Here is a 27,771-nt window from a genome sequence, read left to right as displayed (position 1 = left end):
GTTCAGGCCATCTACCGTGTTTGGTTAGCCATATTTTGTTTCCAATTTTTCTTACTGGTTCGAAATAGTGAACCCATGTTTCGTCACCAGTAACAATGTTTGCAAATTGTCTTTTATTGAATTTGGGAAACATTTTGAGCAATTGCTTAGCAGTTTGTACTCGTACCCGTTTTCGGTCATCTGTCAATATATGCGGTATCCATCTGGCAGAAATATTTCGTACTTTCAAAATACGCTTCAAAATGAAATGCACCCGCGATAGTGATATGCCAACAGTTTTGGCAATACCACGAATCGTGTATCTGCCATAACTTTCAATTATTTCTGTTACGGCCATTTCGTTAATTAGTGCTCTCTCTGGAGTTGTGATGTGATGTCATCATTTTTGTGGCACAATATTTTTTATGTGTTGAGCCCGTGATTCGATTATGGCAGGACACGGCAAGTGCCATACCTGCATTACCAGTTTTCCAGTCAAATTTTACTAGTTAACTTACCAGTCAGCTTTGTACTGATAATTATGTTCACTGGAGGAAACTTCTGAATTGGTGAGTGTATTATTGTTTTTATTTAGGTATAAACTGTGCATTTATGTATCTCGGTAAATTTTGCATACTTAGTAATTTCAGTATAAAGTAATTGCTTTTAGTATTTGTGTATTTATATTCAAGTTCATTACTTATAATGCAATTAGGAAGTCAGGTAATATTATTGACATGTATGTGATATCTCTGATACGTGCACATTTATCATGTACGGAAGATAACTCCATTTTCACCATGTTTTCCATTCTTGATCTGTGATAATCTAGAATTATGCCTCTTTTGTTTACATTATGTCGGCAATTTTTCTTATCCATACTGCAGTGTCTGTTATTTTCTAGTACATGTAATACATTATAATTGATTTGCTAGGATGTGTTATCATGTGTGATTTAATCTGAAATATCTTGTATTTATCGTATATTTTCTTTGTATTTTTTGTAGTAAATCGTCGTAAACGCATTTACAAGTTGTTTCCTACTTCATTTCCTACTTGGCCAGTACAATTTCCCTGACTTTTGAGACATTTACCTTGCCTGTTACAGTCACAGGTCGGTCAGATTTTGCTGCATCTTTGATGGACTCTGTGCCAGTTAGAAATTTCTTTCTCCACCTACGAACTGTCTCATAAGATACCTTATCAGACCCATAAACTTCTCCTACTTTACTAAAAATCTGCATTACCGAATGACCGAGTTTTGTGCGAACTTTTATATAAGCTCTAATTTCTTCAATATTCTCAACCCGTTTCCTAACCATTTTTACAACAGTGGTCAACGACTGGCTCTATTGAAATGACTATAAGTTTAAAACTCTGTGGAACTGACGGCTCGTGTTTATACCTTTGGAAAGGTATTGAATAGAGCTATTCAAGAGTATCATCATCCACTAAATCGTGCAAAGCGTTATCGCACTGTGGTACAATACACATTACAGATCGAAAAGCCCTCGTATATGGCACGACTTTTAAAACGACAACCTGCTTTTTACAATATATTGAATGTTGATAAAGTGATCCAATCAAATTGTGATTTACAAGTGAAGTTATACTATCCCTGTATGCAATCACAGAATCGTAATTGCTACAGTAAGTTAAATAATGTTTTTCTAAGTTTTGTTTTCATTATCTACGGTACAGTTGTCTTACTTTAACATCTTGAAGTTTGCCGTTCAGTTATGAACAAAACACAGGCATATTTCGTTCAGATTTGAAACAATAACTAACCGTAGAAGAATCCGATGACAGGCAAGAGACAAAAACCAACAAGTGTTAGGAGATGATATCGATCTACCGAGTTAAACAGATAGTACGCGAGATGTAATCCTTCCTTAAAATGGAGAAAACAGTCATTATTAAAATGAACACAAAAGAAGCTCTCATTTCCTTTAAAAACATGTTCCCTCAAAAACAATATATTCTGCGGAAAGTGTGTATTTTCATAAGAAAATTAATCGAATGTGCTTTCCAGTTTAAATAATTCTATACTTGCTTTTATACTGTCGAGAAAGAAAAAAAACCTACTAAAATTCCAAAGAATTTTGGAATATTGATTGACAGCTTATAGTTATACTAGTAATTGTGACTTTTGGTAATCCTTACTGGTGTAGCCATAGGTAGACTCAACAACCAAATAGTGACACACAAGATGACCAAAAGGAACAGTCTCCGCTTCCGGTTCTTGAATATTGTAGGAAAGCAATCCGTCAAGGCAGTAATGATCGTGAGGACAGCAGTTGCCTGAAAACAGAAATACACCGTACTGCTAGCGATACCTAGGCACATACAGTAAATTTTGTACAATATATTCATCCTAAATATTTGTAATTAATGTACATTTATGATTTTTTAGTTGTATAACGCGTGAGTCAAAGGTCATTGAAAAGGAGCACTGAGTCAATTTGGGAAGTGCACTGCTTTGACCCCGGAAGGTTATTTGGACTATCAGGGATAGCTAGTTAGCAATGACACTAGACAAAATCGATAACGTCGGTGGTTTGTCCGGAGTGCATTCTGCAAACTTCTCCTACATAAGATAACTTGATTATCTATGACTTGATTAAGTTTGTATTTATTTAGCAAGAAATTACAGGGCGGGAGGGGTAGAGGGGGCACTTCTTCTCTAAAGATATCAGGAGGCAAACGCTGGAGAGAGTTATTTCATTGATTACTACTTCCAATAATGTGGTAGAGAATTTGTAGAATGTGTATCCTCTGTATAATTAACGCCTGTTTATTGTGGATTCTCTTTTTATAGTCTTCACTGGACATTATATATATAAAACATTTTGTTACATTTAGAATACAGGAAGAGTATTTTCTCCCTCAAGTCCAGCCATCCTTACTATCACCTGATACAGGGCCAGCTTTTGTGCAATATGCATTATTGCGTTTCGATTGTTTGGACTACAGCCGACTGCATGCAAAATTATCCGGATCATCAAGGACTCTTAGTGGACAAAGAACATTGCAAAGTGATAGAATTTTGTTGCTGCAACTTGATTATTTGGACAACTGACTGCAGAATAGGCCAGGATCATAAAGACTTTGAATGGACACATAACATTAACAAAATTATACTTTCAATATTTTCATTCCCGAATGAATTCAAAATCAACATGTATTGATAAAATGTACTTAGTAAAACAATAGCAATCAGTAGTGCATTTTTTTTTATTTATACTAAACTATTTGACACACAAGTTTTATTTATTCATAAAGGATTTGCAAAATATAATAATAAATAAAGAAAATGATATTGAAATTTAAAAAGAAAACACACAAAAAAACCGAGTGCTTGATTCCCGAAGATATCAACATATAGAGCATTGTACTTAACAGTCACTCCAGAAAATGTTTTAAAAAATATTACGGTTGAATAAACAGTTATTAATAATTAATATACTGTTTAACGCATCACATGCACATATTTATCTTGGTTGATATTGGCTCGTAGACTGCTGATATGTAGATTTTATCCTTTCTTTAGCCCTCTCGACGTAGATACTTCCCTGGCTATTATGTAACACAGTTCAACTTTTTTATAAGCCAACTGTCCTCTTAAGGATAAAATGGCTGGAATCTTGTGACATAGGATTACTTGCCATGCCAGAATACCACGGATACAAGGTTAAGATTTTATTTCCCAACTAGATTTTATTTCTTACTAGAATCACAGGACACAACGGGAGTAGACGTGGGAATGTTCAATGTATAAAGAAGATTTTGCCATCATCACCACCGCCTTAGATGGAATTGCCAACAGAATAAATGTGTTGAGCAATGAGATTACCAACTACACAGCTATCCTTGTCAAAACTCTGGAGGACCAATCACGACCAGCAACCAAACAAGACCCACAGCATCAAACACATCGAACCTCCGTTACAAGACATTCAAGATATAGGGTTCACGGTGGGTGACCTGTCAACAGGGCATGCTTACTCCTCCTAGGCACCTGATCCCACTTCTGGTATATCCAGGGGTCTGTGTTTGCCCAACTCTCTATTTTGTATTGCTTACAGGAGTTATGAGATTGATCACTGTTTCTTATCTTCAACTTTCACGAAGAAGAGTGAATTTTATATCTGGATATATTTAAGGCCAAATAAAATCTGTGCACGCTTAAGAACTTATACCACTATATTTAATATGAATGTTTGAAAGTATGTTTGGAAACATGTGTGGTAAGAAAATTATTACATTTTTGAGACAGCGATGCAAGAGATCTCAACTGTGCACTTATTGTTTTGCGCCTTAAATCGAAGGTTTGTGTGAGGGGTGAATCTGTAACTCTTTGCTCTGTTAAAAACAATTTCTAAAATGCTACAGATCTGCAGGTAGATAATCAAGCATTTACATGTCTTAATGAAGAAAATCCTAAACTTATAAAATATCCATGGATAATACAGTGTACACCTGTAGCTGAATGTTGAATAAAGATTTTCGCATATAAATAAAACGATTATCGAATATAAATCAAGATTTATTGGAATATGAATTAAGATTCATCGAACATGAAAGGTGAAGATAACGAACAGTGATCAATCTCATAACTCCTATTAGCAATACAAAATAGATAGTTGGGCAAACACGGACACCTGGACACACCAGTGGTGGGATCAGGTACCTAGGAGGAGTAAGCATCCCCTGTCGACCGGTCACACCCGCCGTTAGCCCTATATCCTGATAAGGTAAACGGAGTTGTCATCCATTGTCAACATCAGTGTGCCAAGAATGGCCTAACAATCGGTATGAAACACGTCAGACAGCATTTGACCCAATGAAAGGTTGTATTGACAAACTAGATCGTTATAACGACCATGGAATTTGCGAAATGCTGACTTCAATCGAGACTGTTGAAACCCCTGTAGCATCAACTTGTTTGTCAGTAGCTTGCCTCGATTTAAAAACTGAGCATACGGAGAACAAGCTCTTGCGTATCGATTCGGGTGAGAGATATAAACACCATATGCAGGTGACAATGGAATATTGCTACAAAAATATATGGGAAGTTGACCATGGAGAAGTTGAAATCATCCCGTTTGTCATAAAGTTGAGTTGTCAGTTTGCCGTTAATGTCTACTTTCAATAAAATATCTAAGCATGAAGCAAAAGTGGATGACTCTGTGATGTCTTTTACTTAAAGCTCACAGGGACATATCGAATTGACATATGAATGAAAGTTTTTATTGTTAATAGATGAAACGTCGTCGATATATCTAAATGTCGAATTGAAGACCAAAGCAAGAGATTTTTTCTTCTCACGTAGAAGTTTTTGAATAAATTCTGCTTCATATGAATATAAAAACAGGTAAGCTAACAAAGGAGCACAATTCGTACCCATGGGAATTCCAAGATATTGTCAATGAGGAACTTTAGCATATTTTTTATTTCAGCTTCAGGGTACTTGTGCGTGGAATCAGAGTGATGCTTAACAAAGTAATTTTTTGATGACTGATCACTAGTTATGAATATTTCCGTTTTCCACTTTTATTGAAGAAGCAACTGTCTTTGTTGTCTAAAATTCTAGTCTGCACTGATAATCAGCGACTTATATATTTTTATTGAAAATACTTTTAACCTGTAACTTTTGAAAATAAATATTGAGAAGCTAGATATTTTAGACATAAGTCATTTATGTTTCGGTGTTTAAAGAATGAGGAATAATTTTCATTCCAAAATATCCCAAAACACATCAGATACACTGTAGCATGCCTTTGTTAATCAGTTACAACACATTTTGATGATAAAAAACTTTCAATTTCATATTCTTATTTTAAATTCTTATGTAGCTGGACAATTTGGGGCTTTTTACATCTCAATGTGCCATAAATTGTGAGATCATGCGTTGGGAAATTAGCTACTTATATATTTTCTATTCTGATGGAAAATGCCATCAACTTCCAAGTTTCCTTTGAAAATCTTGTGTTGCTGGGTGTTGCAATAGAAATATTTACACAAAGATGGGTCATTCCAGTAGCCAATTGTCACAGCCCTTATCAAATATTCACTCTCTTCCTTGTCATATATTGCATCCTGAATTATTTTTAAACTCATATATTTAACGGCTTATAGTCAACCTGAATATTATTGGTATTTTGCACAACAAAATTTGATTATTGGATTGCATATTGTTTAACGTCCCGCTCAAGAATTTTTCACTCACGGTCATGTCATCATTGCCAGTGAAGGCCTGCAAATTTAGGCCTATGTTCAGCGCTTACGGCCTGTAAGCAGGGCGGGGGGGGGGGGGGGGGTGTTTATCGTGTCATATCAGATGTGACATGGGACCTCGTTTTTTGTATTCTCATCCGAAGGACCGTCCCATTTAGTCGCCTCTTACGACAAACAAAGGGTACTGAGAACCTCATCTAACCCTGATCCCCATGGGTCTCACAACAAAATTAAGAAGCTACCTGTAGCGAAATTAAGCATATGCATGGTATTATAATTAAAATATACCTACCCCATATTGGATAAATGCACTGATGAAGTAAAAAAAAACCATTCCAATCCAGATTTTGCCTTCGGGAAGAAGCGACAACATTGCCTCACGGTTGAACAGCCATTGAGCAGGATCTATTGTTTCTGTATTGGTCTGTCTCATGACAAATCCAATGATACAAAACATAGCATGTGTTCCGAATATTCCCCAAACAATTCTACTCACGACGATGATAAGGCTATCTCTAAATATAATAATTCAGTCTTTGAATTTGCGCTTTATCACACGACATGAATATGAATACATGAATGTATTTCATTATGTAAACCTGAAAAAGGGGAAAGGATGAAAAGGATAAAAACACAGAAGGGTCGCGAAAAGTTTAACAGAAACCACAAAGAGTTGAAGTTCTCGTGTGATATGTAATGTGTTGCTAAACTTTTTCACACCACTCGATTTGATCCCTCGCGTCGCTCGGCACCTAATATCTTGGTACTCGAGAAAAGTTTACAAACATACTTCGGTCTTAAAAGGTCTCATCCGAAGAACTTTTAATACTTGCAGATCTAATTCCGGGTGCATAGCGAAGGAATAATCACTCCACAGTAAGTTGTTCCCGTGAAGGTCACGTTCATGATTTGATATAAAGATCCGAGAATTCCTAAATGTACAGATTGTATGGCAACCTGGTCCCATTTCTTTGACGACAATCACATTCAAACAACTTTCGTTAGGTATATACGATAAAATTGTAAACTCAAGAAAGGGATCCCCAGTTCTATTGTTCAATGTATTAGGTTTGCCGCGGACGACAGGAATCAAACCCGGGACTTCAAAGTAAACTATCGTTTATACGTGATAAAATTCTGATATATCATGAGAAAGATTTGTTTTGGTGAATGACCTACCTGAAGCAATCATTGTGAAAATGATTGAAACTACCAATTGTGATGTAAAATCCTGTTATAATACCATGTCCATACAGACTTGATGTAAAAGCATCTGACCATGTCTGAAAAAAAGAACAATTGATACTTTGAAATTATACCTAACCTGCGCGCAATGGAAGTAACGTACCAGGAGTGTTGGGACTGAATCACGTACATGTAGAAATATTAGTTCATTTACTTTAATTTATGCGATCAAAGCGTTCCGAAATTGTGTAGGAATGCTTTTAAACTTTAATATAAATAAATATTAAAGTAGAAATATATATGGACAAGAGGAATCTACTTATTTGAACTCGACAACCTCCATATCCTTTAGTTTAGAAGCATCGGCTTTCCAGAGAAGATTGGCCATTTCATTAGCACCAGGCAGCGTCAGTCCACGAACAAACAGGATGATGGGTACAGCAAGTAGGACACCCACCGTAATAAACGCCACCTATATAAACAAACCTAATGTACGTTTCATTTCTAGCACGTATATTACACAAACCTAATGTACGTTTCATTTCTAGCACGTATATTACACAAACCTAATGTATGTTTCATTTCTAGCACGTATACCACACAAACCTAATGTACGTTTTATTTCTAGCACGTATATTACACAAACCTAATGTAAGTTTCATTACTAGCACGTATAGTACACAAATCTAATGTATGTGTGATCCTATATCCAATTTAATCCTCTAGTTTTGTCCTTTCTAGTATTTCCACCGAGTATTTGTTTTTCTTTATTGATTTGTTTCTTTGCTTATTATTTTAGCTTGGATGAATATTCAAGAATATGATGAGTGTTTGCTATCGTCATTCGTTGATACCCGATAATCAAATCACTAAAATTCAATTCTAGCGAAAAATTCATTCAATGAATCACATTGAACGACAGACCCAATACGCCAGTTTCGAGACACGAACTCTTCTATGTAGGAGGTGCATTTAGTGGCACTTTGAATGACTAAGTGGGACAGAGAGGACCTACAGTCAGCGAGGAAGACAATGAAATGCATTAAAAGCGGCTTCTCTTTTAATATGTAAATGTGGGGAATACAAAATACTGTCGAAAGAAATGTTTTACTAAAGTGGAAACATAAAAACAAGGTCATATTTGCAAGTAATATCTTAGATATGGTACTTATGACCAACGAAATAACGTGATATGATAATAATTCTATGTATTTAATTACTCCCTAAATACTTATAATTTATTTAGTTTGCGTATCAGTCGAATTCGGGTGATGTAACAGTGTATGAGAAACTTACTGAGTACATTCACTTACGCAGTATTGAAAATTAGTCCCACTCCCGCGTGTAAACAAATTGTTTCGCGCCTCACTATATACGAGAGTTCTCCAAAGGGAAATAACTCAGGCGTATCTCGAAACCGGCTTATTCGAAATTTTGCGCTTCTGCGCATAAAGCCGCGCACATCGCTAATTACATTCTCCTTGCATTTTGACGTCACTGTAATTGTTTCATCACAATATGAACATGCGAAATTTACTGACTGAACTTAATATTTCTTTCATTTTATTATATACCCATCAATGTATCGTTCGTTGATACTGTGGATTTCACAGCGTGTGATCCGGTTTTCCGGATCACCACACTGTGGTTTTCTGATTCCGTATCAGTATCCTCTGAAACTGATGCCGTCACAATGCAACAACGCAACGTTATTTGTGGAAAATATTGACCGCGTCACAAAACAAAACTGCGTACACAAAACATAATTTCATGGTATGTCTGTGTTATTGATAATTTGGATTACATTTATTATCTTATAAATGTGGATTTAAAATGCAGATTTGTGACGCGGTCAACATTTTCCACAAATAATGTTGCGTTTATGCATTGTGACGGCATCAGTTTCAGAGGATACTGATACGGAATCAGAAAACCACAGTGTGGTGATCCGGAAAACCGGATCACATGCTGTGAAATCCACAGTATCAACGAACGATACATTGATGGGTTTATAATAAATAAATAAATATATATATATATACGTACTTATTAAAGTGCCAGTGGGCTATGAAAAGAGCCTGATGTATCACCTGTTGCCAGAACTTTTAAAGGGAAAGGAAACCGAAAATGATTGTTTATATCATGTGATTATATTGTCACGTGATTCCAAGCGTTGATAGAGGTGTATGTGAAGCTTGCGTAACGCGCCCTCTGGTGAGAGAATGGACTATCATCCTAGCGCAGATTCTAGCATAGAACCGATCACACGGCAGAGGTACATATAATTATTTTGGCGAAAGTAATTGGCTTATCGACATTTTTTGAAATAGAGAAAAATACACTGAGGTATAATAATGCTTTAGTTACTCGTGTCTGAGATTGCTATTGCCAATACACATGTGTAGCAGTGTGAAAATTTCGTAAATAACTTTTATGATTAAAAAGAATTGAATTTGCAATTGATAAGAACTAAAAACTTACGCCAAAACAATGGCAAGCAGCTTTGATTTTATTTAATTTCCAATTTGATGTAATTAGTATCTTCCCGCCAAAAGTTTGGTGAGCGTTTGGCGCCTCTTATAGTCATGTGACTTTAGACCAGGGTTGGATTTTTTCATATTGTTCAGTGGGTTTGAAGTGTTCAGACGCTTGAGTTAACTAGTTATAGTTGGAGATATTTCGCCATCATGTTGCACCAAAGAAGCTTTGATATATAGATTACAGCTTTGCATTTGATAAATATCAAACCTAAAGTCCATAACTTTGGGCATTTCAATTTATACTATTTATTGTGCAATTAACTGTGCAAGTTAATGGACTTACATGGATGAAATATAAACACGAACTTTTAACAAGGATTTACGCTGCTGTTGTATCTCTATCAACACATCGTGAGTTACACATGTACCTGTACCACGTATTACATAAACATGTATGTAGTGTATATGCATTTACATTCAACAGGGGATGCTTACTCCTCCTAGGCACCTGATCCCACCTCTGGTGTGTCCAGGGGTCCGTGTTTGCCCAACTATCTATTTTGTATTGCTTGTAGGAGTTATGAGATTGATCACTGTTCGTTATCTTCACCTTGCATTCAATACAAGTATACAATGAATGCCAGAATTCCTATATTGAAATAAATTCATGCTACTCTTAAGTTTAGCTCATAAAAATGTTTCTGGGAATAAAATTCCATTTTGTTTCTGAGAGTGGTCATCAGAAAAATGTTATAGGCCTAAATGAAGAATGACACTTGAAATACATGTTAGATCCTACCTTGAAACTGTCCAATAAGCCATGGAATCGGTCTCTTATCAGTACAAAATATGCATGCTTTTATTCAAACATTTGAATTTTTAAAATTTATTTTAAAAGGTTAAAGAATATGAAAACAAAATGTGCACATTACAAACAAATCCGTTGTCTTAGCTGCATACTGAGCTCTATATCGGATTTATTGAATTTGTGACAGTTCATACAATATACATTACATATTTTGACACCACCCCTGGAATATTATGCAATGACTCAGTGTTTATATACATGTATGATTGATGGACTTTCTCCTAATCCATATAATTATTTATTATAAAGGAAAAGTATGAAACTACAAGTAGAAACCTTATCCATTTCTTCTTTAATGACATTTTCCTTGAAAACTGGCCAAAAATCGTCCTTCGACATGCTCTCCGAAAAAAAAAATTGCTGATGACCCATACTTTTTTTCTTAAAATTAGTAAGCTTATTGTATTTTTAAAATCATTCTTTAATTTGGATTAAAACTCTATTGTTGAATGTTTTTAATTCTAACTTTTATATTGCACATTGGAAATTTCCCTATATTTCCTTTGCAATTACGACTACTTCATAGCCAGCTTTTAAAACGTCCCCCGCTGAAAATCAAATACGATTTTCATTTGGGTTTTCCCCCATTGATTTTAACTTACTAATGCATGTTTTACCTTATATCAAAATTTGAAAAAAATCTATATAGTAGAAACGAATTAGGTCTGTTACCCTTGAAGAAATGTTTCCAAATTAATGTTAATGTACACGTATTTATAATGGCAAAATATAATACTTTGTGCAACGTAAACAGTTTGATTTCATTCTAGATGACTGATTGATTGAATAGTGTTTAACATCCCTCAGGAGAATATTTCACTCATATGGAGACGTCACCACTGCCGATGAAGGGTGTAAAATTTAGGCCTGTGCTCGACGCTTATGGCCATTGAGCAGGGAGGGATCTTTATCGTGCCACACTTCCTGTGACACGGGGCCTCAGTTTTTGCGGTCTCGTCCGAAGGACCGCCCCGTTTAGTCGCCTCTTACGAAAAGTACGGGGTACTGAGGACCTATTCTAACCCAGATCACCACGGGATCATTCTAGATGAAATGAACAAGTCGAAATTTTTAATTCATTCTTGACTAATTTAACTATCAGACATCTTTGGTTGGCCTTATATGTATAATGTAAAACGTATACGGTACCAATTTTGATAATGTAAGTATTGCGCGTGCTTGTTTTTTTAAAATTATTATTATACACGTGATCGGAAAGTAAACAGTAGCGCCAGAAAGTTTTAACGAGTTCATCAACGGTAGGTATTGGAATAAAGACCTATCCGACTGAAATCATTATTCTTCATCATGTGTAAAACACTAAAAGGTAGTTAGCTATGCACATACATGTACTCAAGAATTGCTGGGAAAATAGCACGTGGTACAGTATGTTAATAAGACAGTCAAGTGGCCAGCACTCGGCTCGTTTCAGAAAGGAAGTGTTAAAAAAGACTGAACGTCTTTGAGAACTTTTTTATTCATATCTCTACAACCGTAAATTAATGTACATGTATGCATATTTAATAGATTTTTTTGGGGTTTCATTTTAATCATAGAATATCATGGTATGATATCTTTATTAAAACCTAACATGAAAATTGGAACATATGTAGCTTTAAACTTTGATAACATACCAATTAGAGACAGCAGACAGTCACAGATACCTTGGTGGTAGTATTTAGTATATCTAACATGCACTAACAGAGCATTGGAGGCTGCCTTTAGCATGAAGGAATGTCAAGAAGGTTATGCACCTCAACATAAAACAAGATTTTGTGATTCCAAAAGATTAAATGTAACAGGTAATAAGTGTTTTACTTTGCAAAAATAAATGAATAAAATAAAGTAAAAATAAGCGCGGGAAATCACAATTAAATAATATTGAATAGAGGAAGAACTGTTTAATGCATGTATTGAATGAAAGATATCTTTATTTCAAATGAATTTGAGGAACATTTTTGTATTAATTGCGTGCATTAGTTTTGTTATATTTATTGATATCATATATAATAAAACTTAATTATTAGGAAGTGACTTGGATCTCCAAATTATATGTTCTTAAATGATTTCTCTCTCTCTCCGTATTGAAAATTAGATAATGATTTTACGAATGTAATTGTAATCCGTCATGCCGAATAATTTACCAAAGGCAAAACGAACGGTCGCTCATAATTTCAAACTCAGTATTGTAAATGTGTTATAATGGTAGTCTTTGTCCAGTACCACAATTTAAGGGCAAAATAATGAATATACGTCGTTTCTTCTCGTCAAACGTAATAATCGAAAAACTGCTATATTGTAAACAATGGCCTGATTTCTTGGACATAGTGTATAACATAACTTAGGTAAAATGTTTTAAATTTAAAGTTATAAGTCCTACACTTCCTAGAACAGTCACGGACCATTCGTTATCTGACATATTTGACAGTTTTTGACTTATTTACTTTTAAGATCTGTATCATCACAACACATGTTCAACCAAAATAAAAACTATTGTGTTTATCCATGTGTTTGTAGATATCAGGAACTGGTAATAATTAATTACAAAAAGTCGTAACAGTGACTTCTATAATCACGGAAAAATACATATATGTATCAGATGAATATCGTCTTTAAAAGTTTATAGATGTGTCGGATTGTTGGTTTTGGGAGGGGAGTTGTCCTTCGTTGCATGAGATGTATATAAATAATTATAAATCTTTATAAAATTATAAATATGGGACTAGTCAAAACTACATGTATTGCATAAGTATAACTAACACTGAACACCTACACATGCTGATCATGTTGTAAACCAATCGCAACTTCTCGGCTTGCCGGTAAAGCCCAAGCAAGCGCGATTGGTTGTAGACCTAAACGTATGTATATGATGTTGCCTCGTTCTGTGCGCTTCGTTTCAGAAATTTCCATAAAGCTGATTTAAGACTAAAATCACGGATTGAAGACACGAACAGGAATATTTTATCTAATCAACAATTATCAAAACTTGTTTCTTCTGTAAGATCAAAATCAAGCATCGATTTACTTCATATCGTATTATCTTAAGCTGTCATCTATGTTTACTTCATATCGTATTATCTTAAGCTGTCATTTATGGCTTAGATCCGCCAATAAAGTGTGTCCAGCACCTTACTCTCGTTTTTGCTATTTCAGAGTTTCAGGGTAGTTTATCAAAAACGAAAACATGTTTTAATTAATTTCAGGACATTTACTAATCAAGTAGGAATTTGTTATTACTTACAGACCTCACCTCGGACATGAAACAATATCGAAGGTGCAAGCAGTAACTCTGGAGCAAGCTTTTCAGAGGTTATTGGCAATTTTTTTTAAATTTATTAGTATAGATGATACATGAACACCATATCTGAATGCCTGTTACTAGTATATAGAGTAAAAAATTGAAAGTCGTCACTGTAAAAATTGATATATTTTTCTGTAATTTTATCTCCCTTTTCTTATGTTCTTATCATTGCCTGGGCGTCAAATCGACAATAAAATATTTGTATTATTTTGACACGGGAATGTAAGTTCGATGTATACCTTTCCAAGTGTCCGAGTGTCCAAGATGACAATCAATATTACAATGACGACAGTGCCAAAAGACAGCAGAGCAAGCGTCCAATTAACATCGCCGATAGAATCAAGAGTTCCCTCCACGTCGTAACCAGATTGATTCCTAATAATCATTTTGTGGAAGTATTTCAATATATACATGGTGACGAAATATATTGATAAGTAATGGTGACCTGGAATACCCACCACCGCCAAGTGTCCATTACGTCATAAATGTAATTTTCACAAAATGATGTGTTTTGTGTCTGTGATTTTGCAGACCAGGAATTCCATTCTGGAATACAATGCACATACAAATATACTACGTACATCGTCTCATAAATGTTCTAACCTCATTTCTCTACTAAATATATACACTGTATTACAAGAAATTCATGAAATACACATACCTTTACAACTTGAAATGGGAATCTCTTGAATACGAAATAAAACTTGTAAAAACGTCATGTTCTCTGGCAGCATCATTGTATAACGGAGGAAACATGATGTGACAAATACCACACCGAATCCTAAAAGTAAATGTGTCATTTTAACGTAAAAATATTGATAGTTTGTAACTTTGTAGTGAAATTCCAATTTGTATTTCGAAGGGATTACTATAATTTCTATCTATAGAATATTTGATTAATTTCTACAATTCATTCATACTGCAGAACAAACAATAATACAAACTATGGGTAGAAAATGTACGAATTGTTCCGATATCTAAATTACATGTATTTTGTAAGGCTTGATTTAAGAGGCAATATTTTTTATCATAAAACTATTTTGGAATTTTACAGGAAGGTAAGAGATATTGTCACATTGTGTTGTTATTCGTTTCTGGAGTAATGGTTTGTGTTTAGATGTATAACATGAACAGGAATATTTCATTTGTTCGTCTAAGCTGAAAGCTCTAGGTGAGCTTTTCTGATCACCCGTTGTCCGTCGTTTGTCCGTCTGTTTGCAAACTTTTCATACTTTCGACTTATTCTCCAGAGCCACTAGGCCAATTTCAAACACAGCTGTTACATGTACAAGACCAGGAAGAGTCAAGTTCATGTGGAGTTGAATAATTAAAAAAATCTATATTCTAAATCATATACCTTCACAATACAGACATATATATCTGTCCACTAAGATTTTCAACTCTGTGTGACTCTTGTACATTTGTAAATCCTCTACTGAATGAAATAGCTGGTTTGAATTCCACAATTTATCAAATCTTACCTTTGGACTTAAATACTATAAATGTATAACTTCTTACTCACATTATTCTGCATTGTCAAGTTGTATTAAATGCATTCAAGTAAATGATAAAGTGAACATTTATTTAAGGTTGCTAGTCAAAGAAAATGTTACAATGGTGATTCATGCACATCTTTACACTGATCATTTGTAGTAAAAATAAAATAAAACTAATGGAAGACATTTGAATTTTTACAAGTCTGTCTAGTTGGTTATTGCAGAGAGGGCACACAGGCTCAATCATGTGTGCCAAGCATAATTCCCATAATTCATCTCCAAGGATGAGAATCACTTTCATGTTCAAACTATGAAATCACAAGTGGTGCCAGTGAGGTAAAGCTGATGGAGGACTTGATGCCAATAACCATGGCTCTCTTTGAGTTGCAGCGCACCTTCAGGGTTGCACTCTGAAAATTTTACCCAAAAAAATTAAAAAAGACTGACATCCAGTATGTCTATATATTCTTTCATAAAAATACCAATGCTAGATAATTCTTATTTGGACATTCAACATTTTCTTATAGCATAATAAAATTTATTTACTTTTACCGCTGTCTGATAGAATTTGTAAAGAAAAACTTTATAATGACATCAGCATTTATCTAGTAAAAAATCCCTATATGTTTGCACAGGCATCCTTTTAAATTTCTATATTGTCTAGAGATGCATTCATTTTTGGTGAACCTTTATATTTTGGGATCACCTGAATTTACATGTATACAAGTATTCATTACAGAATTAATATAATTTAATATTGACAGCTTGACGAGCATATATTGCATAAGAGCTCTGGTGAGTTACCTATATTCTGATTGCCTGGGTGGATACATTTCTCTCATTGTCATAGCTTTACGAGGTGCAGACTTAGGATGCTTTATCCAGCTGTGTTGTTTGCCCTTTTATATCTAAAAGATTAACAAATTAACATTGTAGTCATTGTCATACAAAACATGTAGATTATGCACACTAAAATGCAAATTGACTATGTGGACTAGTCAATATTTCATAATAAACATATAACATGTTCTATCAATTCAGATAAACCAAAATTCACAAGATATACATGTGTTTATATCTATAATCCATGAAATATGCCAGTGGCGGATTTAGGGGGAGATAGATCTCCACCTTATGACCCCTCCACCCCACCCCACCTCCCATCTGAATTCCTGGGTCTGCAATACTAGTATATATAAAATTGCACACTAAAATGTTTGTTGACTATCTGGATTAGTGATAATTCAGCTGAAATTTAGATAAATCAAAAAATCAGTCGCGGATTTAAAGCCCCCCCCCCTCCCCCCACGAATTTATGGATCTGTTCCTGTATGCAGTTTTACATACCAAATGTATATACTATAATATTATAAATTACTACAGCTACACAGTGGAAACAAAACTGACAGGTGGGACTTCCATATGTAACTGATATGATTAGTGTCAGTAAAAAGTTCTGTCTTCATTTTATAGAAATATCTTTATGAAATAATTTAGATAAATTTCTAAATGAAACTGTAAAACGTTCAAATTCATAAAATAAAATAGGGCTATATATCCATGTTATACACAACAGGATTTTTTTAAATTCTTTTCTCGTGCTCTAGCGTTTTCACTCGATGCAGATTATTACGGGGGAGAGGGGGGGGGGGGTACCACATCAATCAAGAATCAGTCTAATCAGAACTACGCAAATATATTGCTGAGATTTTGATCGAGGACTTTCGATATTTTAAACTAAACTCTGAGATATAGATGTTTGGGTTATATGATGCAAACGACTGTGCAGTGCATATGATGCAGACAACTCTATAATGTAAACATACCTGTACTTTGTTGGAAAATGTCTCGTATTGACGCTTGAACAACCGCTGTAATAACTCAGAGCTCAATTTAGAACACATTTTCTAAACCCAGTTGTTATCCACCGCTCTCTCGCTTTTTGTAGTAAGCTCTATGTGGTTTTTAACGTAGCGAGTCTAGTACATTATTGATAATGCCATCCTGACAACTGCCCGGAAGTACGATTTCACGTTATTTCTCGCGAGTCACATGACGAGACTTTCCGACCCTATAGGGTATCGAAGATTTACATTGGAATATACAGTGAAAATCTTTAAAAAATCTTCTTTTCAAGAACCACTGAGTTAGAAAAGTTTATATTGACATGAAGGCTTCCTGATATGGTACAGATTCAACTTTCTTAGAACCATGACCCCTGGGGTAGGGTGAGACCACAATTGGGGATCAAAGTTTAATATGCGAATATGTAGGGAAAATAATTAAATATGGGCCAAGGTTACCCAGGTAAGCGATGTGGCCCACAGGCCTCTTGTTTAAGAATGAATATACAAATTCATATAACAATTATTCTCTTCGTAGGTAGAAATTTACTAAAGATATTATCAACCTGTAGAGATGGGAGAAAAATTCCAGCACGTGATTACTCCGGAACTGGTAAACTGGCCCAAAGACAACATCAGAAATGTACATGGTAATCCTATTAGTATTTCACTTACTATGAAAGGGATGAGGAACAGTGCTGAAATGTATAAATGCCATGAAAGTAATGTAAGTACGAACAACCGGAAATACATGTACACGATCTTCGGAGCATTATATATTCCTTAAGATATATACAAATGTATTACCAAAACTTAGTTAGCACTGATTAACATGTAACATAAGAATTCTTACCACGGCCATGTTTTATCATATTGTATGGTATTAAATGAAGAACTTGGTCATTACAAGCAACTCCAATACAGACTAAAACAGATTCGAAAGAGTAAGACCATTGGGGTCTTTTCCAATTTCTGTCCCTCATGCTGTACCTGAAATGAAAATATAAGAAATGAATCCATGCAAGCTTAGTATCTTAGTTTGCAATATCGCACATTAATTGATTGGACTTTTATTATTTGTGTTGTTATATGATATTGACAAACGTGAAATACTTTCATCAAATGATGACGACCTCAGTCGGTGGATATATATGGGAGTATATAAAAAAAATCGGTTTTATTATAATGGAAAAATGTTGAAAATAATAACGTATCTGAACCACGTTAGATAAAAAAAATATTGTAGACCTAAACAATGTTTTACACACATCGCAGCACAATGTGTTGTTGCATTTGTGTAGTGGTTTAACGTAGTTTTCAGGTAAATTCAGAAGAAAAAGAATGGCAAGAATTCCAAGTATTATTGTATTGTTGATGGTGTTTAATATAAAATTTTAATTAGCGCGTAAATTAGACACAAATATCCAATGTTACTAATGATTATTTGAAGATGTGCAACATGAAGCATGTAATGACATAGAAAAGACATTTCAAATAAATAATGGTGGCAACCAACTTCTTTACAAGCATTTCAATTCACCGGACCATTCCATCTTGTACATGAAGGCAAGGGTTTTGGAAAAAGCATTGCCATCACACAAACAATCCAACATAAAGTACCCCTTTTCGTAGATAACGAAAAGATCACTGGATGAGGACCCTACGTACTGCATTTGCACATGGATGCAATGGTAATGTATATGATGTGGGAAATTTGACTAGTCCACAAGGAAATAACGTGAATGTGATGGGACTCTTTCCCAATATTCAAAGACGGAAACACAGTCATGGCAACGTTCATATAAACGACCAAGTATAAATGATGTCACGTTTGATTCACTTTACCTTACGTTAACAGACAATTAGGTCTACATCATATTCGAACAACACTTTACTCTGTTCCATTTAGAGTTATGCATACGTTATTTCAAGAAGGCACAATTAGTCTATACTTGGATTTTTCAACATCTGAGTATAGAATGAACTCTGTGATTATGGATGTTGCCAATCACAGGGTTTTTAAACCACCATGGGCCATGGATGATATTCCTTTCAAATCATGCCGCCAGTTCCTTAAGCTCAAATTTACACACAAAGGAATATATGCCGTCAACATAAGCAACATTATTCGTCATAAAAGAGTTCAGTCGTATATTCCAACTTATTTCAAGCCTACACGTAGTATTTCCTACAAATATACTTCTACTATTGCATCCAAACTTTTTAATTAATAACATACTTTGCAGTACCTCGATATAGACCATCTTATACTTAATCCACCTACGTGTTCTTGTTCATCATCTTCTTTCAACTATAGTCCAGCTGGACATGTCATTACTGATGATGTTGATATAGTTGAAATTGAGGACCTCAAATCACTTATTCTAAAAGGTATTAAATACAGAGATCTAGAACCTCGATCTTTCAATTGGCGACAGAACTTCAGCTTTATCATGAATCCTGTCGGTGACAGAACTTCAGCTTTATTATGAATCCTGTCGGCGACAGAACTTCAGCTTTATTATGAATCCTGTCGGCGACAGAACTACAGCTTTATTATGAATCCTGTCGAAAATTATGCCAGACGATGGGTTAAATATGAAAAAGAAGAACGGGATACATTGTCAGAGTGGATTAATTTGAATAGAGATTTTTTGACACAGTCCTATAATGTTTTTGCTGAGGACAATTTGACAGGGCGTTATAGTAAGATTGATTGAATATTGTTTAACGTCGCTCTCGAGAATATTTCACTCATATGGAGACGTCAGACCACTGCCGGTGAAGGGCTGCAAAATTTCGGCCTATGCTCGGCGCTTACGGCCTTTGAGCAGGGAGGGATCTTTATCGTGCCACACCTGCTGTGACACGGGACCTCGGTTTTTGCGGTCTCATCCGAAGGACCGCCCCATTTAATCGCCTCTTCCGACAAGCAAGGGGTACTGAGGACCTATTCTAACCTGGATCCCCACGAGATCGTTATAGTAAGAAGGGTGTATGTACACAAAGCAACATAACTGGAGAACTTGTATGCTGGAAAGCTTACAAATGCATCATGTTTCAGTATTTAGAATACAGAATAACATTTAAACAACTTTAAAACCAATCATTACAGTTACATGAAAAAGAAATCACTCATGGATTAGTCATAGACTTGTTTAATTTGGCCAAACAGAATCAAGTAGAACTGCAGACAAAATTATTTTGTTAACTGGATTTCAAAAATATGTAATGTTGATCATGGATCCATAAATTCCAATGCAACCATGTGCAAAATTCACAGAACTATATAAACATCAAAGAAAAAAACAAGATGTGTTTGTAAAACACAAATGCTCCCGATAACGGCCAATTGCAAAGGCGACCAAGGTCACAAGGACAAATATCTTGGTACCAGTGTAGAAAGATCTTGTCACAAGAAATGCTCATGCGCAATACGAAAGTTCTAATATTTACCATTTAGAAGTTATGATCAATGTCAATTTTTTTAAAAGTAAGTCAAATGTCAAGGTCAAGTACCCACGGAAAACTCTTGTCACAAGGAATACTCATGTAAAAATATCAAAGTTCTAGCAGTTACTGTTCAGAAGTTATTAGCAAGGCCAAAGTTAAGATTTTCAAAAAGTAGGTCAAATTCCAAGGTCACAGTGTCAAGAATGTTGGTATTTGGCCAGGCTATGTTTACCCCTTTACGCTGGTATCGATTATTAGCTTGTCCTTTTCTATGCTGCATTGTATATAAATCCCAATTTTTGAGTCATGTATTTGACTTTGTTTCTTTGTTAGATGTCAGCAAAGCGACCTCCTAAAAGGCGACGAGTTGACCCAGTGTTGACAGCGCCTGATAATTCAGAGACAGTTAGGTCCATAACAGATGCTGTCACAGCACAGGTTCTGGATAACTTAAGGGCAGCGGGAATCGTATCACCCACAACTACAGTCCAGAGTGGTGCAGCGGGGGAATCAACTTCTAGCGAAAGTAGGAATCAAGGCAGTGACACCCCTATTATTCATATTCCTGCACAAAATATTGCATCTACTTTCGACAACTTGAGGCAAGAATACAAACCATTGGGCAGGCCGTTGTATACAAAGATTAACTCCAAATTACAGGAAAAAATTCTCAGTAGAGAATTCATAGACATGTCCGACATTTTGGTTAATCATCAACCAGCAGAACTCAATTTGCACTTAGCTGTAAAAAACCAACAAGTAGGGTTAACCTCTAGTAAGAAACGGAAATTTGTGTCCATTGAAACCTGGACAGATGCTTTTTGTATTTTTGCTTCGGTCTTAAGAAAAGCCAACCCACACCCGACATTGGCAGAGGATTTGGCTATTTATATGGATCTGATACGACAGGTCCATAGGGATGGGGGGATTGGTATTTCTACGATACCAATTTCCGTCAAGCAAGGCAAAATGACGACACATTGTCATGGGGCACGGTCGATCAGGTGCTACACACCAGGGCACTGAATAAGCACAAACAAAATTCATCTACCATCACTAAGCCCTTTCCAAAACAAGCCTCCCGTAAAACATGCTTCAGATTTAACGGGAGGCGGGCATGCGATGGAACGTGTGGTTACCTCCATGCATGCCACACTTGCAAAGGCAACCACCCAAATTCACAATGCACCAAACCCGGGAGCCAATCAAAAGGGGGGTTTGAAAAAAAAGGTGATTCATGGGGAAATAAAAAATCCCAGTCAATGTCCTACGAAAGGGAGCAAACCGCCAATAAAAACTATACAAAATAAGATAGTTACACCTATTTGTACCAAAACACTGGCGCGTTATCTTGAGGGTTATGACGATGGTAAGAAATCCTACCTCATTCAAGGCTTTACATATGGTTTTCCTTTAGAATTTCAAGGACACAGGGAATCATTTTCTTGTGCAAACTTAAAATCAGCTTTAGACCACCCAGCCGTAGTTGAAGAAAAATTAAAAAAGAATTAGATTTCAAAAGGGTAGAGGGGCCTTTTAAAATTAAACCGTTAGATATTTTTCGCGTTTCTCCTTTGGGGCTGGTACCTAAAAAAGCACCGGGAACCTGGCGTTTAATACATCATTTGTCATATCCAGATAAAAATCTAAATTCTGTTAATGCAGGGATATCGGATGAATCTGCAGCAGTTCAATATGCAGGTATTGAGCAAGCAATTCAACGAATCAAAACATTAGGGGAAAGTACATATATGTGTAAAACGGATATTAGATCTGCATTTAGGATAGTGCCTGTTAACCCTCGGGATTTTGGTTTGCTTGGTTTTAAATGGGACGGAAATTTTTACTATGATAAATGTCTCCCCTTTGGATGTCGCACTAGCTGTAAAATTTTCGAGGAATTTAGCACAGCCCTTGAATGGATAGCTTTGAATAAGTTAGGGATTTCGGCTATGGTACATATATTAGATGATTTTTTGATTTTGGAAAATTCCAGGGACCGTGCGGTATCCAAGCTCAAGGCTTTCATTCATTTATGTGAAAAGTTGGGGGTTCCTCTGTCAAATGAGAAAACTGAACTACCAGCGCAAGTCATGGACTTTGTTGGGATTACATTAGATGTGCCAAAGCATGAATCGCGTTTACCTGAAGATAAATTGAACAAATGTCGAGTGTTACTGACTAAATTCATTCAGTTAGACAGGTGCACCCTCAAGGACATGCAGTCTTTGATAGGATTTCTAAATTTCGCTTGTTCAGTGGTTCAGCCAGGTAGAGCATTTTTGCGCAGATTAATCAATTTAACTATGCATGTTGCTAGCTCCCAAACGCACATCTTTATAACTCATGAGGCTAAGGAAGATATGAAGATGTGGAAAGAATTTCTAAATCAGTTTAACGGCAAGTCGATATTTTTGAACGAAATGTTCCTGTCAAGCCATACTTTAGAGCTGCACACAGATGCAGCACAATCTTTAGGATACGCAGGAATTTATAAAAACAGATGGTTTAATGGGGGTTTTCCAAAAGAATGGCAGAAATTAAATATCATGACCCTTGAATTTTATCCCATTATTTTGTCAATTTCTATGTGGGGTCATTTGTGGCAGAACCATTCAATTTTGTTTTTCACCGACAACGAATCTTTGGTATCAGTCATAAACAAACAAACCTCCAAAGATAACGAAGTAATGAAAATGGTTCGCTTTATGGTTTTGCAATGCCTGAAACTGAACATTCTTTTTAAGGCGAAACACATTCCTGGCAAAAGGAATGTTTTAGCTGATCTCCTTTCTCGTTTGCAGGTCGGTCACTTTTTGAATCTGGCACCTCTTGCTCAAAAGAAACCCTGCCAAATACCACAGTACCTTCAACCACAGAACTTTTGGGAGTCGTTAAAATACTAACACAGGCTGCTCTGGCTCCATCTACATCAAGCACTTACAAACAAGCTTGGAACATTTTTAATTCCTTTTCACAAGAGGTTTTAGGTCAAACCTGTAATCTGCCCCTATCGGCGTCAACTGTCTCGTTATTTATTGCTTACCTTTATAAAAAGCAATTTGCACCAAGCACAATTTCAACTTACCTGTCAGCATTGGGTTATGTACATAAAATGTTATCTTTGCCTGACAATACCCGATCCTTCTTGGTTGATAAGCTTGTCACTGGTAGTTACAGACTGTCACAAACAATCGACACACGGTTACCTATTACTGTTCCTATTCTGAACAAAATGCTTATAGCATTGCCTACTTTGTCAATCTCATCTTATGAGCAATGCTTATTCAAGGCATTGTTTCTGTTCGCATTCTCAACATTTGCCAGAATTGGCGAGTTAGTTTCAGTCAAGCATATTCCACAAGATCACATTGTGCAGTTGAGCGATGTTTCCTTGTCAGTAGTACAACGTGTAGTTAAGGAAGTCACGGTCAGCTTCCGTAACTTCAAACATAGTATCAAAGAAGGGGCAAAGATGATACCTTTCTCAGACTCTAATACGGGAACTAGTGAATCTGCGATCAATAGTCTAGTACTTTATTTACAACGCAGGCCAAAATCCCCTGGCCCGTTGTTCTGTTTAACAAGCGGACAACCCCTGACTAGAACTTACTTTGATAAGATTTTGCATAATTGCCTGGCTCATTGCCAGTTAGATAGTTCCAAATATAAAGGTCATAGTTTTCGAATAGGAGCTGCAACAGCAGTTTGATTTGCTCAGATATTATCATTACAGTTCGATATGCTAAGTTAGTTTTTGTATGTTTTGATATAACTTTTTAGACGTTGACAGAGGTATTAGTGGAGCGTAGCGGGAACGATAACTCTGGGTAGATATTGTTGTTTGGCACGCTGTTTTTGGCTATATTTAGATCTAAAACTTCATAGTGTTTTCGGATTTCAAACATTTCGGTTGAGCATCACTGAAGAGACATTATTTGTCGAAATTCGCATCTGGTGCATCAAAATTGGTACCGTATAAGTTTTACATGCATATGTCACACTGAATACATTGCAAATATCTTCAGACTGGTGACCTTCACCTTTTAATTGTGGTCCGAATCCAGGTGTTGAGTGTTGTATACGCATTCCGTCATTAAACAACGGGAAAACCCCACATAAATTACTGATTAACAGTCTCTCTCAGAAGAAATTGTATGATAATTAACGAACAATATTCATCAAAGTAATATAATTGTTGCAATAGTATAATCAATCGTGAAAAGATTTTCAATCGAAGAATGACATATATTTTCGTGCAATACACTGAGGAGGCAGCTAGCGTAGGAAGATGAACACTTCTTATATACATTTCTGGGGGAAAAGTGATTTTTCTTAAAAACATTTGACTTTAATTTTGTTTTCTCCCACGTATTACATACACATCGATATTCTATACATTTGTTGTAATCCTGTATCTGCTGATCATGAATGGAACTATATTTTTTCAGAGCAATTGTGTGAAGAGTACCTGAATCCAGTAACATATCTTGATTAGATAGTATGCACTGATCAATCACATAAGATTCATTACAAAGGCCTAATGCAGAAAGATCCGACTCAAACCACACAATGTAGTGAACATATGCATAAACTCTTTGTATGTTATATAGAACTACCGAATAGCTGAGTTCATTGTTTACAAAGCAAAGTCAAAGTGATTTTCAGAAAATAGTCGCTTTCCGAGAAGTCAAAACGAAAGTGCTGTGTTTTTAAGGACTTTATAAATTGTTGATTTGATAAATGTGTTTAATTGTTCATTTAATAAATGTGTAAACTTTCAACCATTGTTCTTCTTTAATTCAATTCTTTATTTGAAATTTAACAAAAAGGAATATGTACACAAGAAATATCAAACCGTTCACACGCTATCTCCCCAGATTTTCCCACCTACCCAGCTTGACCGCGCCAGGTGGTCTTCCGCCCACCTGCTTGACCCCACGCTAACCCCTACACTCATGTCAATACCGCTCAAAACTGCACTCCGCTGAACCACCCATCGGCCCGCACTCAGTTGAACCACCCATGAACCTGCGTTATACTACTGTGGGATCATTAAAATATTATGCAACATTGTGTTAAGAATAAAGTATAAAATACACGCTAAATAACGTTAAGGTTCTTCCTGATAGAGCAATCTTGATTAAAATACAGATCTCTCAAATAGCGCAGAGTTGAGAGATCTGTATTTTAATCAGATTGTCTGACAGAGATACATTCGTGATTTGATAACGGGGAAAATAAATTATAATGCAAAAGAATGAAAGGAAGTTTCAATCCTCTTTAGGCAATGCTCCTGTAAGACAAAGCTATAAATCTTGAGTGCTGATTGCGTCAAGTGTATTCTAACATTATTATTCATAAAGGTCCACTACCATTAACTGCTTCAATGCTAGTGATTTTTCCTTACAAGTCTGTAAAGCTGAATTTTTAAGTAGTCTTACCCTGAAGTTGGAAACACGCCTTCACCGAGGAGTATCTTGATCGTTAGGGAATAGGTTTTGCGAAATAGAAGCAAGTTCTAGCTTATCTTGACATTCAATATGAATGAGACAATTTACAAGTGTAGCTCTTAACTACGGAGAAATGAACGAATACCTCCAAACAACTTAATCCCACGTGTATGTTAATTTCATATCTTCGATCGTTCGTTTGGTTCCCTGATTAAGATTAATCACTTTATTCGAAGGACGAAAAGGTAAAGATAGCGAGTGTAAGAATACAAAACTAAAAGTAAGGCAGACACGGTATCCTATGGCTTGTAAAATGTTGCTATATTCGATATTCTTATCATGTAGGTTCAATATGTTGTGAATAATGTATATTCTAAATCTTGTGATGTATAGTCGATAATACGGTGGTATATTTAGGACACGCAAATATTTTTTTCCTTCTTATGTTGGGAAATATTATCTCGTTCGCACGAGATATTATCTCGTTCGAACGACTTGTCATCTCGTTCGCACGAAATATTATCTCGTTCGAACGACATAATATCTCGTTCGCACGACTTATTTTCTCGTGCGAACGACATAATTTCCTTATTTATTTTTTTAAAGCTGTGTGACCCGATGTTCATGTATTATTTTTGTACATAATTACTTTAAAGCAGAGTAATTACTTTATAAAGTTATTAACTTTCCCTTAATTACATGCTTGAAAACATCTGCATGTAAAAGAAAACAGTGCGAATATTATTTAGAAAGTAAATATAGTGGCTACATATATAAATCATCCCATAATAGACGTCTATAAATAGAGCCATGCGCTTCAGGGAAATCCCAACATGATATATTAACTCGTACGCAACTGTCTAGTTTTAAGGCTGAAAGAGCGTAAAACAACGAATTAGTAAGAGGTATTTGATATTTTTATTTCTATTAAACTTGTGGTACGGTACTGTTATAACAAAATACACAGAAAAGACCACCGATGATCTGAAAGTTTGAACTGGTCACGTGACTGTCACTTGAAATGGAAGTGACGCGGTTATTTGTAAACATCGATTTAAAATCAAATTATTTGATACGGGTTTTCTTTTCACACCATGTATTTTTCCGTATCAGGTCACTAACTAACTGTGTAACTAATAATATCACGTTCGAACGACATAAAATTCCCAACATACGAAAGACAAAAATATTTGCATGTCCTAAATATACCACTGTACGATAATCTTATGATGTATGTTCAATAACTGCATTGCGGGTAATATGACGCAATAACGTTCTATTAAAGTAAGGACAGTTTTCATATTGGTTGGAAATAACGAAAGTATCCGGTGATGCAAGAGTAACATCTTCTTTAATGCTTGTCGTAGAAGGCGACTAAATGGGGCGGACCTTCGGATGAGACCACAAAAACCGAGGTTCCGTGTCACAGCAGGTGTGGCACGATAAAGATCCCTCCCTGCTCAAAGGCCATAAGC

General features: G+C 35.6%; 1 protein-coding gene and 1 long non-coding RNA gene across 5 annotated transcripts in view; both read right to left on the bottom strand.

Moving 5' to 3' along the window:
- The window catches only part of LOC125663663 (sodium- and chloride-dependent glycine transporter 2-like), a 33,981-nt gene extending 7,586 nt beyond the window's left edge, over nucleotides 1–26,395 (bottom strand). Inside the window, exons 1-11 of one of the 4 annotated variants that reach the window (XM_048895968.2) lie at nucleotides 26,288–26,395; nucleotides 18,244–18,380; nucleotides 17,957–18,088; nucleotides 14,712–14,831; nucleotides 14,509–14,596; nucleotides 14,290–14,425; nucleotides 7,739–7,873; nucleotides 7,396–7,499; nucleotides 6,509–6,731; nucleotides 2,143–2,280; nucleotides 1,768–1,870 (exon numbers count right to left, since the gene is read on the bottom strand). In XM_048895968.2, coding sequence (XP_048751925.2) covers nucleotides 1,768–1,870; nucleotides 2,143–2,280; nucleotides 6,509–6,731; nucleotides 7,396–7,499; nucleotides 7,739–7,873; nucleotides 14,290–14,425; nucleotides 14,509–14,596; nucleotides 14,712–14,831; nucleotides 17,957–18,088; nucleotides 18,244–18,373 — 1,309 coding nt within the window. In that variant the 5' untranslated portion in view covers nucleotides 18,374–18,380; nucleotides 26,288–26,395. Of the gene's footprint in view, nucleotides 1–1,767; nucleotides 1,871–2,142; nucleotides 2,281–6,508; nucleotides 6,732–7,395; nucleotides 7,500–7,738; nucleotides 7,874–14,289; nucleotides 14,426–14,508; nucleotides 14,597–14,711; nucleotides 14,832–17,956; nucleotides 18,089–18,243; nucleotides 18,381–19,674; nucleotides 19,707–23,931; nucleotides 24,287–25,737; nucleotides 25,846–26,287 lie in introns of those variants that run through there. The other 3 variants (XM_048895971.2, XM_048895969.2, XM_048895967.2) reach the window with 3 other exon arrangements.
- Nucleotides 14,852–17,803, bottom strand: LOC130051270 (uncharacterized). The gene is made up of 3 exons (XR_008799718.1): nucleotides 17,373–17,803; nucleotides 16,351–16,454; nucleotides 14,852–15,956 (listed from the first exon to the last, which is right to left on the bottom strand). It is a non-coding gene; the product is annotated as an uncharacterized LOC130051270 (long non-coding RNA).
- Nucleotides 26,396–27,771: the final 1,376 nt, after the last annotated feature.

Source organism: Ostrea edulis, chromosome 1, assembly GCF_947568905.1.
Source record: "Ostrea edulis chromosome 1, xbOstEdul1.1, whole genome shotgun sequence".
NCBI classification, from domain to species: Eukaryota; Metazoa; Mollusca; class Bivalvia; order Ostreida; family Ostreidae; genus Ostrea; species Ostrea edulis.
Note: the sequence above shows the minus strand (reverse complement) of the source record. Positions and strands in the feature narration are given on the sequence as shown.